This window comes from Stegostoma tigrinum, chromosome 10 (genome assembly GCF_030684315.1).
Source record: "Stegostoma tigrinum isolate sSteTig4 chromosome 10, sSteTig4.hap1, whole genome shotgun sequence".
Classification (NCBI taxonomy): domain Eukaryota; kingdom Metazoa; phylum Chordata; class Chondrichthyes; order Orectolobiformes; family Stegostomatidae; genus Stegostoma; species Stegostoma tigrinum.
In genome coordinates, this window is record NC_081363.1 from 91,831,861 (window position 1) to 91,849,862 (window position 18,002).

Below are 18,002 nucleotides of genomic sequence, written 5' to 3' on the forward strand. Positions count from 1 at the left end.
TCCAGACCAAAGCAAAAGCTGAGCCATTAGAGCAGCATAGCGATGTTGGTGAAGACAAGCAACAGAATTTTACGAAAACTGTACATTTGTGAACCGCTATGTGTCGGGGAACTTTGGTAAAAGGTACCTTATAATGTTCCTTTTTGGCACGGACACAGTATATGCAATAAAAAAGCGGGCTTCGAAGAGGAGCTTGGAGATTATTTGTGTCAGTATTTCTTTGAATAACATGTTGTGCAACAGGTGAGGGATGTAACCATCCCAGACCGACCGTTGTGTAGTGAAGCTGAGTAAATGAGTAATGTCACACTGAGAAATCCTGAGGGAAATTATGAAAAAGTGGAATTCAAAGGAATTATCAAGTTTTGAAGTGATCACACAAATTACAAACATCAGAAATTCAATTACATGAATTTGAGGGGGGTAACTGACCGAGTTAAACAGTGTAAAGAAACTGAAATGTATGGCCGCAAATGAAGAGTGAAAAATGTTTGAAGGAACAGTGTAAAATATTTAAAAAAGGATATTCCATTGAAACAGACAAAACCTCAGCAAGAAATTCCTACGTGCATTCACTCGGAGTAAATGATCAAATGCAATTAATAAAGCCTTAAAAAAAACAACCAAAAAATACCCAAAAACTCTGAGAGGAAGAATGTATTTCAAAAAAAAATGCCAGCGGACTACCAAAGTGTAGAAGTCGGTGTTAAACAGATTGCAAGGGATCTCCTCGCAGTTGGAATGTGGTAGGAAATGGAATCATTGTTGGGGTGGCATGAGATGACTGGAACATGGAACATGGAACAACACAACGCAGAACACCCCCTTTGGCCCTCGATGTTGCGCCGACCTGTGAACTAATCTAAGCCCCTCCCCCTACACTATACCATTATTATTCATATGCTTAGCCAAGGACTGTTTAAATGCCCCTAATATGGCTGAGTTAATTACATTGGCAGGCAGGGCGTTCCACGTCCTTACCAGTGAGAGTGTTGCAGAGAGTGGCAAGGGCCTGAACGATGTCACAAACCCGGTATGAATTGCTGCACTGTTTGCAGAGGGTGTGGAGGGAAATACGCCCTTTTATTTCCTCATTTGTGGGACTCGGCTATCACTGGATGGGCCAGTATTCAGTGCCTATTGCTGATTGCATTGGGCAATTGCTCAGCAACAGTTAAGAGTCAGCCATTTTGTTGTGGGTCTGGAGTCACATGTTGGCCAGGCCTGGTCAGATGCTGTTCCCTAATGGGATTCGTGATTGAGTTGAGATTTTTTTTCCGTTTTTTTTTTAAAAACGGATGATCAACAATGGACATACCATTCCTGCTTATTTTTCTTGAATTTTAATTCCACAATCTGCCACGGTGGGATTTGAACCCAGGTCTCCAGAACATTATTTATGTCTCCGGATTAGCAGCCCAGTGGTATTATCATGAGACTGTGGCTGACACCATAATGGAGTTGGTTGAAGAGATATGGAGTGTTACAGAACATGGAGACCATTACAATGCAAAGTTGTGAGATCCAAAACAGGCTTCAGAGAGGGAAAGTGAGAAAGGGGTGTGAGGTGATTAAACAGATTCAATATTGTGAGGAGATGTCAGAACAGGAGGATGTTTGGGCTTCTGTCATTTACTGACATAAGGAATGCTGTAGGGACTGGACAAAGACACAGTAATAAGGGAGTGTTTTATTATTTGAGGAAGAGGTGCCAACACAAACGCAGAATGGAACATTCACAGAGCACACAAAGACTACACACACAAATAGTCACAATAAAGATCATCTCCACATTCATGTCAGTTGTGTGTGATCTTACTACTCAAAACTCCACAGCATAAAAACCTGCTCGCCACACAACACTGAATATTTACAACTCATTTGATGAAAATCAGATCATACATAACTGACCATTTGAAGTCCACAGGACAAATAAAAGCTCCAAACAGATCACTGACAATTTGTAATTCACAACATATGAACCAGCAGTCCATACAGAATTACCTATGTGCTGTAGTGGAAGGATGGGGAGGCTTTAAAGAGGAGGGAAGAAGAGGTTAATGAGATGTTACATGGGCGAGAGTGTATTAGCTATAAGAACAGGGTGGACAGACTTGGATTGTTTCTGCTCGAGGGTCAGTGGCTGAGCGGGCAACTTGTTGACACATATAAAACTGAGAAGCACGGGACAGAGTGAATAATCGGAGTCGTTGCCCTCAGGTGAGAATGTCAAATATAACGGTCATAAGTTTCGGCTGAGAGGGGAAAGTTTAAAGCAGACGTGAGAGTTTTTACACAGAGGTGAGAGAGTGCCTGGAACAGACTGCCGGGGTATTTGGTCAAAGCAGAGACGAGGGCAATGTTTAAGAGGCATTTGGACAGATACATCAATGGACAGGGAAGAGAGGGATATGGATCATGTGCAGCCAGATAGCATTAGTTTTGAATAGCATCACTGTCATCGCAGACATGGTAGACTGAAGGGCCTGTTCTGGTTCATGACTGTTTTATGCCCTATGCCCGAACAGGAGAAATTAAAGCTCTAAAATTAAACAAAGAGCTGCAAAATCTGAAGATCTGAAACAGAACAGAAATTGGTGCACAAACTACGTGGGTTGGCAGCCTCTGTGTAGAGAATTGAGTTCTTCAGAAATGAAAGAGACACGCAGACGCACACAGACACGCAGACATGTCTCACCATTTAAAAAAAACAAAAGAACCAGAGTCCACAAGGTCAAATGCAGCTTTCAGACAGAAATGACCAGACTCCACAGAATAAAAACAAGTTCTACACACAGGACTGACCATTTACAATCTGGAGGATTAACCAATGCCATACACAAAACTACCTGCTCACAGTCCGCAAGATAAATAAATGCTTCCAGACAGTATTGACCATTCTCAGGCCACCGGTTGAGAGCCAGCTTACTTGATCCATATAACCATTCAAAATGCAGGGCTTAAATCCAAACCCTTGACACAATTTTCCAAACACAATTTCGAGGTGTAAACCCACTCCCCATTACCGCAGTGTTGGGGAAAACAAAGAAAAAAAAAAAGCAAAAAGAAAACAGTTCTTTTATAATCTCATGAGTTCTGGAGAATGACTGAGAGCTGGCTGGTCTTAGGTGGTGTTCTGAGCAGGAGTAAATAAAGGACGACTTGGTGATGGCATACTGGGCCTCAGTGCAGTTATTTCACATGGATACACACAAAAGCAGTTTACAACACATGACTGACCAACGGCAGCCCACAGGTTGGAAACAACTCCTCACACAGGACTAACCATATGCTGTCTGCAGACACACAAGAGCAAACATTCACAGTCTATAGGACTTGGAAAAAAAAACTTGTCCCGCTCAGGAAACTAAATGTCCGCTCTCCAAATATCATTTTGCTAAATCACTCCACACTTGAACAACTGCTGACAGTCCACAGAATAAAAACAATCACACTGAACATGCAGAGACCTGGGCACTCTCAATCCACCAGAAAATAAAGCACAGGTCCATATACAGGACTGGCCATTCATCATTCACAGGATAAAATAAATCTTCCCAAACACAGAAGTGATATATTGCATTGAAAAGGAATTTTAAAAACAACAACATCCTACAGAATACATGCTGTCCATCTGCAATGCATAGGTCAGCAATGTCAAGGAATACTCTCCACTTGCCTGGGTGAATGTAGGTCCAACAATACTCAAGAAGCTTGACATCATCCAGCACAAAACAGCCTCCTGTTTGGAATGATATTTACTCACTTCACTCGTAACACACCGTGACAGCAGTGACTACAATCTACAAGGATCAGCAGCTGCAGCATTTCACAACACCACAAGAAAACCTGGAAGGAAAACAACTGCAGGTGTATGACACGAGCAGCATTTCCAAGGACTCCTGCAAGCCACACTCTTTCCTACCAGCGCTGTGGCTGTCTGCTCTCCCAACGGATTGCAGTGAATCAAGCAAGGCAGCTCACAAATAAAAAAAACAAGTTGCTGGAAAAGCTCAACACGTGTATAGAGAAACCAAAGTTACTCTTGCTCAGAACCACCACCTCCTTCTCCAGGCAATTAGAGATGGGAAGTAAATGATGGCCAAGCCACTGATGGCCACATCACATGCATGAATATGTGACGGAATTCAGAGACAATTCATGTCCCCCTTCATCATCTTTGCATATTCTGCGCAGCTCATAATCCTATCCATTGTTTTGCCATCAACAAACACAGAAACATGAGATTTGATGTGTACATCTCATTCATTGAGAGAGACTGTGACTAGCTGGAGCCCAAACATGAAACCTTCCTCAAATTCACTACGTACAGCCTGCAAATTCAAAAATCAAAATTTATTAGCATGTCCTTTTCTGTTCGTTAAACAATTCTCAACACATGACCTTCCAAGTCCCTGTGGCCCAAATTTGTTTATTTGCTGCTTCAGTGAGAACCTATTAAAATGCATCTGAAAAATCAAATAAAGTTTCCTCCTACCATCAGTTTTCTGGGGATAGAGACAATAATTCTAAGTTTGAATGTCATTATGGAAAGCGACCAGGATATTGTGGAAGTTAAGTGTCAAAATTTGAGGAAAGCCAGTTATCATTACATCACTTCTATCACTTGGCAATATCACTTTCATGAGACAGGATCTGGCACATCTCGACTGGAAGTGGTACTGCTTGCAGTTGATTCTATTTTGGAAAGTAAGACTGTGATAAACAGATACAATGAGAATCCCGGGTCACTTGTGTCATTCACTCTCCATGGAACAAAGGCAGTGATATCATGAGTTTGATAAAGAAAATATAGCACAATGAAAAAAGGTAAAGACCTCCAAAATTATACAGCTTGCAAAAGGAGGTCCTTAAAATTGAAGAGCAAACAATGGCCATGAAATATCTTTGGCAGATACTGTTAAGGAAAAAAGCCACAAGGTATTTTATACGTATAGTTGGAGTAAGAGAACTACCAAGGAGAGTGCAGCCTGTCAGAAACCAAAGGGGAAAATTGTCACAGAGCCAGAGGAAGTAGGTGAGGTCTTAAATGAACACTTCTCATCTGTGCTCACAAATGAGAAACATATTGCAGCCGTGGATTTCAGTTAGGACGCTGAGGATTTAGAACATGTTCTGACGAAAGTTGGGGGTGTTGTCCATAGTGAGGTGAACGGTTTCTGACTACAGTCTGATATTGATCAACTGATAAACTGAGCACAGTAATGGCAGATGGACTTCTAAGAAGTGAGAGGTAATACACCGTGGGAGGTATGTTAAGTGAGGGTCATACATAATGGGCAGTAGGTACACACAGAATACTGATAAACTTCAGGACCTTGGTACAAAAGTCCAGAGATCATTAAAGGCCTCAGCGCAGACAGGGGGGGGTGAAAACACCTGAACTGGGGGCAGGGATGCATGTGTCCTGGCAAGGTGAGCTGTTTGAGGCACTGAAAGGATTTAAACCAGTCTAGCAGGAGTGTGGGACCCTAAACAGCAGTGAGGCAAAAGAGAGGCTGGCACAGAAGTTCAAAACAACAATTTAAGTAGACAAGGTAGACAAGAGCAGGGCAGGATGAGGGAAAATTGATGAATTAAACTGCATTTATACCAATGCAATGGACCTGGCAGGCAAGGCAGATAAACTCAGGGCATGGATGGGGACATGGGACTGGGATATCAAAGGTATTACAGAAACACAGCTGAGGGAAAGAACGAACGAGCAGCTCAATGCTGCAGGGCACAAATGCTACAGGGAGGATAGAAGAGGAGGCAATATAGGAGGGGGGGGGGGGGGGGAGGTATTTTTGAATCGGGAAAACATGACAACTGTGTTTACAGAGAACATCCTTGGGGTTTCCCAAGTGAGCTATATTAGTGGAATGGAAAAATTAGAGTGGATGATAGCTTTGATAAAATTGTCCGATAGGCCCCCAACAGTCGGTGAGAAATTGAGGAGCCTTCGACGCCAACGGCCATTTTGAGTGCGAGCAGCAGCGGAGGTAAGACGGACCCGGAAGACTACAGCTAAGGTAAAGCAGTTTATTTTTAAAATTACTTACCGGTAGCGGGCAGAAGTGTTTTTCTCTTTCAGAGAAGGAGCGGGAGCAGCGGAGGAAGTGACGAGGACCAGAGGGGCAGCCGGGAAGGAAAGCAGTGAGTATAAATATTCACCCTTCGACACCAACGGCCATTTTGAGTGCGAGCAGCAGCGGAGGTAAGATGGACCCGCAAGACTGCAGCTAAGGTAAAGCAGTTTATTTTTAAAATTACTTACCGGTAGCGGGTAGCGGTGTTTTTCTCTTTCAGAGAAGGAGCGGGAGCACCAGAGGAAGTGACGAGGACCAGAGGGGCAGCCGGGAAGGAAAGCAGTGACCATATTCATCAGCAAGGCGGCTAAACCAGAGACTCTACAACTGTAGTGTCTCTCACCCGCCCTCCTCCTCTAACCTAGTTAATAAGGTAATGTTCATTCTAAACTTTCTCTGTTGAATATAAGTTTGTTATGAATTTGTTATTATTACTTGAAGTAAGCTTTCTACTTTAGTACTGAGTGGGTGTTCAGATAAGTGGGGTATGGATGCTAGGGCAGTTGCTTGCTCCTCCTGCAGAATGTTGCAGTTGGGAGACGTGGCACACGTCTCTGCTGGCTACATCTTCGGGAAGTGCACCCAACTACAGCTCCTTGAAAACCGTGTTAGGGAAATGGAGCTGGATGAACTACGGATCATTCGGGAGGCAGAGGGGGTAATTGAGAGGAATTACCGGGAGTTGGTCACTCCTAAGGCTCAGGACAAGGATAGATGGGTTACAGTTAGGGGGAGGAAAGGGGACAGACAGTGCAGAGATCCCCTGTGGGCATTCCCCTCAGCAATAAGTATACCGTTTTCGATACTGCTGCGGGGGTGGGGATGACCGACCAGAGGAAAGCCATAGTAGTCAATTCTCTGGCACTGAGCCTGACACTGTTGCAAAGAAGGGAAGGGGGCAGAATAGAAAAGTACTCGTGGTAGGGGACTCGATAGTTAGGGGAATTGACAGGACATTTTATGGTCAGGATTGGGATTCCCGGAAGGTATGTTGCGTCCCTGGCGCCAGGGTCTGGGACGTCTCCGATCGGGTGTATAAGGTTCTAAAAGGGGAGGGCGAACAGCCAGAAATCGTGTTACATATTGGCACTAATGATATAGCCAGAAATAGGATTGACGATATAAAAAGTGATTTCAGGGAGTTAGGATGGAAGCTGCAGAGCAGGACGAACAGAGTAGTGTTCTCTGGTTTACTACCGGTGCCACGAGATAGTGAGGCGAGGAACAGGGAGCGGGCGCAGCTTAACACGTGGCTACGCAGCTGGTGTAGGAGGGAGGGCTTCAGATATGTAGATAATTGGGATGCCTTCTGGGGAAGGTGGGACCTGTACAAGAAGGACAGGTTGCATCTGAACTGGAAGGGGACCAATGTCCTGGGTGGAACGTTTGCTCGAGTAGTTCGAGAGAGTTTAAACTAGTATGGCAGGGGGGTGGGAACCTGAGCTGTATACCGGAGGTGAGAGTTGATGCAGGTGAGGCAGTACCAAGAGGTAGACCAGCTAGTGGGAAGGATTTTCCTGGGAAGGAACCAAGGGATCGGTTAAAGTGTGTTTGCTTTAATGCAAGGAGTATCAGGAATAAAAAAAGAGTATGGATCAGTACCTAGTGCTATGATGTTGTGGCCATAACAGAGACATGGGTTTCTCACGGGCAGGAATGGTTGCTGGATGTTCCAGGGTTTAGAACATTTAAAAAGAATAGGGAGGGGGGGAAAAAAAGAGGAGGGCGTGTAGCACTACTAATCAGAGAGGGTATCACAGCTACAGAAGCTTCCATTGTCGAGGAAGATCTGCCTGAGTCAGTATGGGTGGAAATTTGGAACAGCAAGGGAGTAGTCACCTCGTTAGGGGTTTAGTACAGGCCCCCCAATAGCAGCAGGGAGATTGAAGAAAGCATAGGTTGACAGATTTTGGAAAAGTGTGGACGCAGTAGGGTTGTTGTAATGGGTGACTTTAACTTTCCTAATATTGATTGGAACCTCCTTCGAGCAGAAGATTTGAATGGAGCTGTTTTTGTAAGGTGTGTTCAGGAGCGTTTCCTCACGCAGTACGTTGACAGGCCGACGAGGGGAGAGGCCATTCTAGACTTGGTGCTCGGAAACGAGCTGGGGCAGGTATCAGATCTTGTGGTGGGAGAGCATTTTGGTGATAGTGACCATAACTGCCTCACATTCTACATAGCTATGGAGAAGGAGAGGATTAGGCAAAATGGGAGGATATTTAATTGGGGAAGAGGAAACTATGACGCGATTAGACACGAGTTAGGAAGCATGGACTGGGAGCAATTGTTCCATGGTAAGGGAACTATAGACATGTGGAGACTGTTTAAGGAACAGTTGTTGCGAGTGATGAGTAAAGGGGTAAGATAAAGGAACCTTGGATGACGAGAGCGGTGGAGCTTCTTGTGAAAAGGAAGAAGGTAGCTTACATAAGGTGGAGGAAGCTAGGGTCAAGTTCAGCTAGAGAGGATTACACTCAGGAAAGGAAGGAGCTCAAAAATGGTCTGAGGAGAGCCAGGAGGGGACATGAGAAAGGCTTGGCAGAATGAATTAGGGAAAACACCAAGGCATTTTACACTTATGTGAGGAATAAGAGAATTGACAGGATGCACAGATGGGCTGAGAGGTGGCAGATGGAGTTCAACCTGGATCAATGCAAGGTGATGCATTTTGGAAGGTTGAATTTGAAAGCTGAGTACAGGATTAAGGATAGGATTCTTGGCAGTGTGGAGGAACAGAGGGATCTTGGTGTGCAGATACATAGATCCCTTAAAATGGCCACCCAAGTGGACAGGGTTGTTAAGAAAGCATATGGTGTTTTGGCTTTCATTAACAGGGGGATTGAGTTTAAGCGTCGTGAGATCTTGTTGCAGCTCTATAAAACCTTGGTTAGACTGCACTTGGAATACTACGTCCAGTTCTGGTCGCCGTATTATAGGAAAGATGTGGATGCTTTGGAGAGGGTTCAGAGGAGGTTTACCAGGATGCTGCCTGGACTGGAGGGCTTATCTTATGAAGAGAGGTTGACTGAGCTCGGTCTCTTTTCATTGGAGAAAAGGAGGAGGAGAGGGGACCTAATTGAGGTATACAAGACAATGAGAGGCAGAGATAGAGTTGATAGCCAGAGACTATTTCCCAGGGCAGCAATGGCTCGCACGAGGGGTCATAGTTTTAAGCTGGTTGGAGGAAAGTATACAGGGGATGTCAGAGGTGGGTTCTTTACACAGAGTTGTGAGAGCATGGAATGCGTTGCCAGCAGCAGTTGTGGAAGCAAGGTCATTGGGGTCATTTAAGAGACTGCTGGACATGCATATGGTCAGAGAAATTTGAGGGTGCATACATGAGGATCAATGGTCGGCACGACATCGTGGGCTGAAGGGCCTGTTCTGTGCTGTACTGTTCTATGTTCTAAATATGCTGAGAGATCTTAGATAACTGTGAGAATAATAAAGGGTGTCATGGTTGGGATTATAATTTTCCAAACCTAGACTGGTACTGCCATAGTGTGAAGCGCTTTGATGGGAGGAATTTGTTAAGTTTGTTCAAGAAAACTGTCCGTAGATGGACCGAGAGGAGAAGGGACAAAACCTGACAGCCACGTGCGAAACAAGGTCGGCAAGGGACTAATGTGTTATTCGGGCAACACTTTGACAAGCGACCACAATTTTATCAGTTTGAAAATCGCTCTGGAAAATGATTGGCCTGGTCCACAACTAAAGTTATAAATTGCAGTTAGACCAATTTTGATGGTATTTGACAGGAATTTTCAAAAAAATGGTTGGGCAAGCTATTTGCAGGTAAAGGGGCATCTGACAAGTTGGAAGCTTTCAAAAGCAAGATAGAGAGGTCAGGGTCAGCATGTTCTTATTAGTGTGATGGACAATGCTGACAGAAATAGAAAACACTGGATGACTGGTGATAGAGAGGATCTGATCAAGAAAGAGGGGATACAGCTGGATCAATGCATCCCTTCAGGAATATGGGAGTGTAGGAATACACTTTATGAAGGAAATCCAGATGGCAAAAATGGGACGTGAAATAACAATGTTGTGTCGACCTGTTATCCTACTAAGGTCAATCTACCCTGCATATCTTACATTTTACAATCCTCCATGTGTCTATCCAAGAGTCAGTTAAAAGTCTCTAAAGTATCTGACTCCACGACCATTGCTGGCAGTGCATTCCAGAAGCCAACCACAGTGTGTGAAGAATCTACCTCTGACATCTCCCCTATACCTTCCTCCAATCACCTTAAAATTACGCCCCCTCATAATAATCATTTCTGCCTCGGAAAAAGTCTGTGACTATTCCACTCCATCTCTTGCCTCTCATCATCTTGCACACCTCTGTCAAGTCACCTCACATTCTTCTTCTTTGCTCCAATGAAAAAAGCCCTAGCTCAGTCAACCTTTCCTCATGATGTCTGCCCTCCAGTCCAGGCAGAATCCTGGTAAATCTCCTCTGCACACTCTCTAAAGCTTCCACACCTTTCCTCTGATGAGGTGACCAGAACTGAACACCATATTCCAAGTGTGGTCCAACCAGAGATTTATAGACCTGCAGCATGATGTCACTGCTCAAACTCAATTCCCCTGCTAATGAAAGTCAACACACCATACGCCACTTTTACAATCTTATCAACTTGGGTAGCCACTTTGAGGGATCCATGGGCACGGATCCCAAGATCCCTCTGTTCTTCCACGCTGCCAAGAATCCTGCCATTAAGCCTGTATTCTGCATACAAATTTGAAGTTATAAAATGAATCACTTCGTGCTTTTCTGGGTTGAATTCCATCTGCTAATTCTTTGCCCAACTCTGCATCCTGTCAATCTCTCATCGCAACCTACAACGCTGCCCACAACTCCACCAACCTTCGTGTCATCAGCAAACTTACTAACCCACCCTTCCACTTCCTCATGCAAGTCATTCATAAAGATCACAAACAGCAGAGGTCCCAGAACAAATTTGAAGAAGCAAGCTGTTTGAGATGTTAAACAAGATTTCACATCAGTACTTAGTGTGGAGAAGGACTCAAATTCAGGGAAATAAAGAATGATGTCTTGAAAAAAGTCCACATGACAGAAAAGTGCTGTAGGAGGTCTTGAAAAGCTTGATCAAATGTACCGGAGGATGTTTGGGAAACCAGGGCTGAATTTGTGGCACCCCAAGCAGAGATATTTCCTTCAAGCACAGGGGGCTGTGGAGTGGTCTTTTAGAGGTTTATGAATGCCTGAGCAGCATATAAAAGGTGAATAGACAAGGTCTTTGCTCCCAGGGTAGGGGACTCCAAAAGTACAGAGCATAGGCTTGAAGTGAGAGTGGAAAGTTTTAAAACAGACCTGAGGGGTAATGTTTTTCCACACAGAGAATGGTGCAAATATGGAATGAGGTGTCAGAGGAAGTAGGAAAGATAGGTACAATTACAACTATGAAAAGACATTGGGGAAGGTATACCATCAGGAAAGGTTTGGAAGGATACGGGCCAAAAGCAGGCAAATGTGACTTGTTCAGTTCGGGGAAACCCCGTCAGTATGGATGAGTTGGGCCAAAGGGTCTCTTTCCGTGCTTCACAATTCTATGACTCCAGTAACTGGAGGAGGAGACTGCTGAGATAAGGCATATTGCAGAGACTGAAGCAATTTACAGAGACAGGAATGGTGGTCAGGATCAGAGTAAGTTTCAAATTTATGGAGGGATTGTAGAGAGGAGAGGTGGTGACTGAAATAGGAGTGAGAACGATTGAAGACACTGATCCACAAGACATGATACAGATACAGTCATGGAGGGGAAACGCAGAACAAGATCAGAGACAGCATTACCGCCCTGTCGTGGGAGATGTGCTTTCACATCTGTTGTGCGGATCCTCACAAAGACAGCACAGGCCTGGACGGATATGAACTTCCTCTGCTGTCTCGGAAGGTACAGTATCACAAAGATGAAAGTAGGCCTCCCATGATGACTCATGCTTGAGTCTGACTCAGACTCAGTAATTAGGGGAGAAAATCTGCCATCTTCACTTGGTCAGGCTTACATGTGACTTCAGACCCACAGGAACGTGGTTGACTCACAACTACCCTGTGAAATGGCACAACAAGACATTCAGTTCAAGGGTAGCGCAGGGTGGGCAATAAATGCTGGCCCACCAGAGACACCCACATTTCATGAGTGAATAAATAACAACTGGAACCATGCTGGGACCAGTGTCCTGGGAAATCATGTCAGTAGGTTTATGGACAGGGCTTTAAACTGACCGAGAGGATGCTGGGACAGGGTTCAGGGGAAAGGAGATGTTCAAATCCAAACAGAAAATGTGATCGGAACAGCATGGTGATGTGGCTGAAGACAAGCAGAGAGGGACAGGAAGCACAGAGTTTCATAAACTATACATCAGTTTGGGACAGGAAATTGTAGTATAAAGTACATGATAATGTTACTTTATGAAATGGACAAAGTATGTGCAATAAAATAGTGGCATCTGAAGAGGAGCTCGGAGAACATTTTTGTCAGTATTTCTTTGAATAACATGTTGCGCAACTGGCTAGGGATGTAACTATCCCAGCTTGACTGTTGTGTGATGAAGCGGAGTGAATGAGTCATGTCACACAGAGATCTGAAGGGAATTAATGAAAAAGCTGAATTCAAAGGGATTATGAAGTTTTAATGTAACCATACAAAAAACAAGCAACAATTAGACATAGAAACAAAGCCAACGGTATGACATTGAGAGGAGAACTGACCAGTGTAAACAGGGTAAACTGACTGAAATGTATGGCTGTAAATCAATAGTGGAAAACGTTTGAACGAACACTGTAAAATATCCAACAAAAAGGGCATTCTATTGCCAAAAGCTCAGCAAGAAATTCCTACCTGAGTCTTACTCAGGGTGTAAAGGAATATATTCAATTGAAAGAACCTTAGAAAACCACACAAAAATAAAAATCAGATCAAATCAGAAGAAAGAGACTCTTTAGCAAAAGAGGGCTACCAAAGTATGGACATAGGTATGAAAGGGATTGCAAGGGATTTCCTAGCAGAGGAATGCAGTAGGAACAGGAAACATTGTTGGGATTTATTGAGATGATAGGAACAGGGTAAGTTGAAGGTGCTGGAGGTGATGAGTGTGTTACGGAAAGTGGCAAGGGCCTGAACGATGTTACAAATCCAGGAGGAATTGCTGAGCCGGAGGTGTCCGTAGAGGTAGGGAGGGAAATATGTACTTTTATTTATTCATTCATGGCATGAGGATGTCACCAGCTGGTCGATCAATCATTGCCCATCACTAATTGCCAGAGCACGGCTCAGAGTCAACTATATTGCTGGGGTCTGAAATCACATCGGCTGGAGCAGCTAAGAATGTCGGATGTCCTTCCCCGAAGGACACAAGTGAACCAGTTAAGTTTTTCCTGATAATTAAGAATGCTTTTTTGGTGGCCTCAATGTCCTGAACAGCCACAGCCTGACATCCCAATCTCTTATTCCAAATGCTCTAACCAATGAAGGCAAGCCATGCCAAATGTCACATTCATCACCCCATCTACCTGTGATGTCACTTTCAGGGAACTATGTATCTGCACCCCCAAGTCTCTCTGTTTGACAACACCATCCAGGGCCTGAACACTAGCTGTTTGTGTTCTGCCCTGGTTTGTCTTTCCAAGATTCAATAATTCACATTTATCCACCTTAACCTCCATCTGCAGTTCCTCATCCCATCAACCGGATAGATCAAGATCTCATTGAATTCTTAGATAACCTCCTTCACTGTCCAGTATACCACTAATTTTACTGTCACCCACAAACTTACTAACCATGACTCCTATACTCTCATTCAAACCATCAATATAAATGACACACAACATAACCGAACCTGGCAGCACATGTACAGGCCTCCAGTAATAACAACAAACCTCTGCCAGCACTCTGTCAAGCCCATCTTGTACACAACTTGCAAGCTTTCACAGGAGCCTGTGCGATCTAACCTTGCTGAGAGCCATGTACCACTCTGCCTTATGGCTACTCTCTCAAAACAAAATCAACTTTCTGAGCCACGATTTTCCACACACAAAGCCACGCTGACTAGACCTAATCAATCCTTGCCTTTCCAAATGCATAAAGATCCAGTCTCTCAGGATCTCCTCCAACGACATACCCACCACTGTCAGTGTCACTGGGTTGTAGTTTCCAGGCTTTGCCTTGCAGCCCTGAAGTGATGTAACAACATTAGCCACTCTCCAGTCTTCTGGCATCTCATCGTGGCTGTTGATGATAAAATATCTCTGCTACAGCATCTCACAATTTCTTACCTAGCCTTCCACAATGTCCCGGGATAAACCTGTTCAAGGCCTGAGGATTTACATGCCTTTGTGCATTTTAAGACTCCCGGCACCTCATGCTTTCAATTGTGGACTCTTTTCTAGTCTCCACTGTTTATTTCACCAAGTTCCTGAGGTGCTATGTTTTTCTCCACAGTAAATACTGAAGGGAAATACTTGTTTAGGATTGCATCCATCTCTAGTTGTCCCACATATAATGGCTTTGTTGATCTTTAAGAGGCCCTATTCACTCCTAGATACTCTCCAGTCCCTGTTCAAACTCGTCAAAATGATTTTGAAAATACAAATTAACCATATCCCCCTAATGCCAATCCCCTCCTTCACCTTATTTATTCTGCAATTGAAAGCCACGTCAAAAAAAAATGAAATCGAACAGGATCATGAAAAAAAATTCCTTTTCATAAACTCATGCATCTTCTGTTGTTTTGAAGGGTGCAACCATTGTTTCTGGTCATATCCTTTGTAATACAGTCCAGCACATTTCTAACTTGCTGTCAGGCTAACACTGTTCGGTTTCAGACTGACTGCACGAAGGGTTTTGGGAATCTTGAGTATCAATCTGAAAAAGGGAACTTACAAGTTCAGCAGGTAATAGAGAAGGCAAATCAAATTCTGACAATTATTAAAAAGGAAATGAAGTTTAAAAACAGGGAGTCCTTGCTAAAATAAATAAGTTGAGTCAGACTATACCAAGAATATTATGAACAGTATGACAGCCCTTTGGAAAGATATCCTTGAATGAGCAACAGGCCAGAGAAGGTTCACTGGGCTGATCTTGGGAATGGAGAGATTTTCCAATGAGGAGAGGTTAAGTAGTCTGAGCCTGTCTCATTGTCGTTTAGAAGAATGAGGGATAAATAATGAAATATCTAAGATTCTCTGTGCTTTTTTCAGCAGGGTTTAAACAAAAAACTGTAAAGCTCAGCACCAGGCCCTTTGGCCTACCATGGCTATGCCTACCACAATGTTATTCTAAAATAATACCATCTGCCTGTTTATTGCATTTGTCTCAATCCTACACAAAAACTTGTTTAATGCGCCTCACAAATCTCATTCAAAATTTTCTCCATCCTGGGCACCCAAGTATTTTTGCACTAGAAAAAGTGATTCTGACTATCCACATTAGCTGCGGGGGCGATTCTTATCTTTCCTCTGCTTTTAACCAGAATCCAGGCTGTTTGAGTTCCTTTTCCTGTCCAAGCTGCTTCATCTGCAACTGAATCTTAGCCATTTCCAAGGGGCGTTGTCAGTCCCTCTCCTTTCCTCACAGAGGAGGGTAACCCCAACTCCAGCTGGTCTGCCAATTCCAATAGGTTTGCCTTGGTCACTTTTTGTAAAAACCCCAAAGTCACTGCTTCCACCCCCAGGAAACTGAGTGATGGCTGAAAGCACCATTCCTACACAAGGCACTCCCTGTTTAAACCAAGGGAATGCAACACCCAAAACAAACGACACTAACAACTACCATTCACCACCTTTGAGTCAATTAACCCCAATCCCAAAGTGGAATTGTAGAATTACTGTCTGCTATGTCTGTTATGGGCCGGGCGAGAATTTCCTCAAGATTTTAAGAAAGGAGCCGAGACCCAAAATTTGAGATAGTCAGAAGGGTCTCAACCTGAAATGTCAACTTTTCTGCTCCTCTGATGTTGCCTGACCTGCTGTGTTCCTCCAGCTCCACACTGTTATCTTTAGATCCTAACTTTCTTATTTCATCGGCAGATGTCAACTGGGTGTTCCAGGTATGATGCACTTGTTTTGAAGCAAAACACAATTTATTTAAACACTACAGTTAAAACATGAGTAGAACGAAGAAGAATTTTGAATAACAAATATTGGAAAACCTAACCTAGCCAATACAGTGACTATTACAAATTGACTGTTCAAATATAGTCACATCCCTTGGCAAAAAGGTAATTTCAAACACAGATTCTTAAAGGCAGGAGGGAACAACATCCAGAGAGAGAGTTCCGAGAAAGCCAGTTAGGAATTATTTATTGAAGCTTGCAACCCCTCTGGACACACGAAATCTTGTGGCTGCTACAGCTGAAGTAGAACTAGAAAGCCTGAATTGGCCACCCCTCTTCCATTGTTATGTTGGTTTTAAACAAAAAAAACCCAAAGGCCTCCTAAAACCCCAGGACATTTCACCACCTCTGCCTTGACAAGCGATCTTCAAAAAAACTACAAAATAACCTTTTGAAAGTGACAGTTTTGTCACACGACCACGAGCTGAGACCCTTGTAAAAACAGATACAGCTTCAGTTCATCTAGTCTGGCGCTACACTCTGTACATTCCCATTAAAGACCGACACACTCCCAGGGACTCACTGTAAAGACTGATGCACTCCCTGAGACCCACAGTAAATACTGATGTAATCCACAGGACCCACCATAAATACTAACGCATTTCCCATGGTCCCTTTTACATACTGACCTGCTCACTTGGGCCCCTAAACATATGTAAGAACATAAATATGAATGAGGAGCAAAAGTAGAATACAACTGCCCACTCAAGCATGTGCTACCAATAACTATGACCATGGTTGGTTATCAAACTCAGTCCTCTGATCTAGCAGGCTCCCTATATCATATACTCTCTTTAATCCAAAGAACTCGATTAAACTACTTCTTGGAAACACTCGATGGTTTGGCCTCAACCACTTTCTGTGGCAGTGAATACCACAGGCTCAGAGGTGATGGCCTAGTGGCATTATGACAGGACTATTAATCCACAGACCCAAATAATATTCTGGGGACCTAGGTTCAAAACCCACCATGTCACATGGCAGAATTTGAATTCAATAAATACCTGGAACTTGGGGTTTAATGATGACCATGAATCCAGTGTTGATTGTTGAAAAAACCCATTGGGTTCACTAATATCATTTAGAGAAGGAAACTGCCATTCTTAGTTGTTCTGGACTATGTGTGATTCCACAGCCACAACAAGGTGGTTGACTCTTAACTGCCCTCTGGGCAATTAGGGATGAGCAATAAATGCTGCCGAGCCAGCGACATTCTCATTCCATGAATGAATGAAAAAAAAACCTCTGGCAAAGGCATTTTTCCTCATCTCAGTCCTAAATGGCCTATTCTGTATCCTTAGACTATAAACCCTGTTTCCAGATTCTTTAATCAGTGGGAATATTGTTCTTACCTGTTACTATGTCGAGACCTGTTAGAATTTTACACATTTCCATGAGATCCACCCTCATTTCCCAAAACTACAGCGAATACTCTCCTAATCAATCCAACGTCTCTTCATATGTCAGTCCAACTTGGTCTCAGTCTGGTAAGCATTGCCTTGATGGTCAGAACATCCTTCTTCAGATAAAGGAGACCAAAACTGCACATAGTACTCCAGATACGGTCTCTCAACGGCCTGTACAAAGACAGCAAGATCTCCCTGTGAAGGCCAACATACAATTTGCCTTCTCCAACCCCTGCTGCACCTGCACCCACTGTGTAAATACGAACACATTCACTGGGGAATCTCTATAAATACTGACTCATTAGCCCACAAATCCCTTATAATTACGAACACACTCCCAAAGGCACAAATCCTGACACTGTCCTTG

At 43.7% G+C, this 18,002-nt stretch overlaps 1 protein-coding gene and 1 long non-coding RNA gene across 6 annotated transcripts in view; one reads left to right on the forward strand and one right to left on the reverse strand.

The window, feature by feature from the left end:
- The window catches only part of LOC125455386 (coiled-coil domain-containing protein 32), a 36,360-nt gene that overhangs the window by 12,918 nt on the left and 5,440 nt on the right, over positions 1–18,002 (forward strand). For 4 of the 5 annotated variants that reach the window (XM_059649395.1, XM_059649396.1, XM_059649398.1 and 1 more), the window contains one exon: positions 5,933–6,465. In XM_059649395.1, coding sequence (XP_059505378.1) covers positions 5,933–5,987 — 55 coding nt within the window. In that variant the 3' untranslated portion in view covers positions 5,988–6,465. The remainder of the gene's footprint in view (positions 1–5,932; positions 6,466–18,002) is intronic. The other variant, XM_059649397.1, reaches the window with a different exon arrangement.
- Positions 8,309–18,002, reverse strand: part of LOC125455388 (uncharacterized) — a 38,144-nt gene continuing 28,450 nt past the window's right edge. The window contains exon 3 of the long non-coding RNA XR_009446268.1: positions 8,309–17,806. This is a non-coding gene — a long non-coding RNA (uncharacterized LOC125455388). The remainder of the gene's footprint in view (positions 17,807–18,002) is intronic.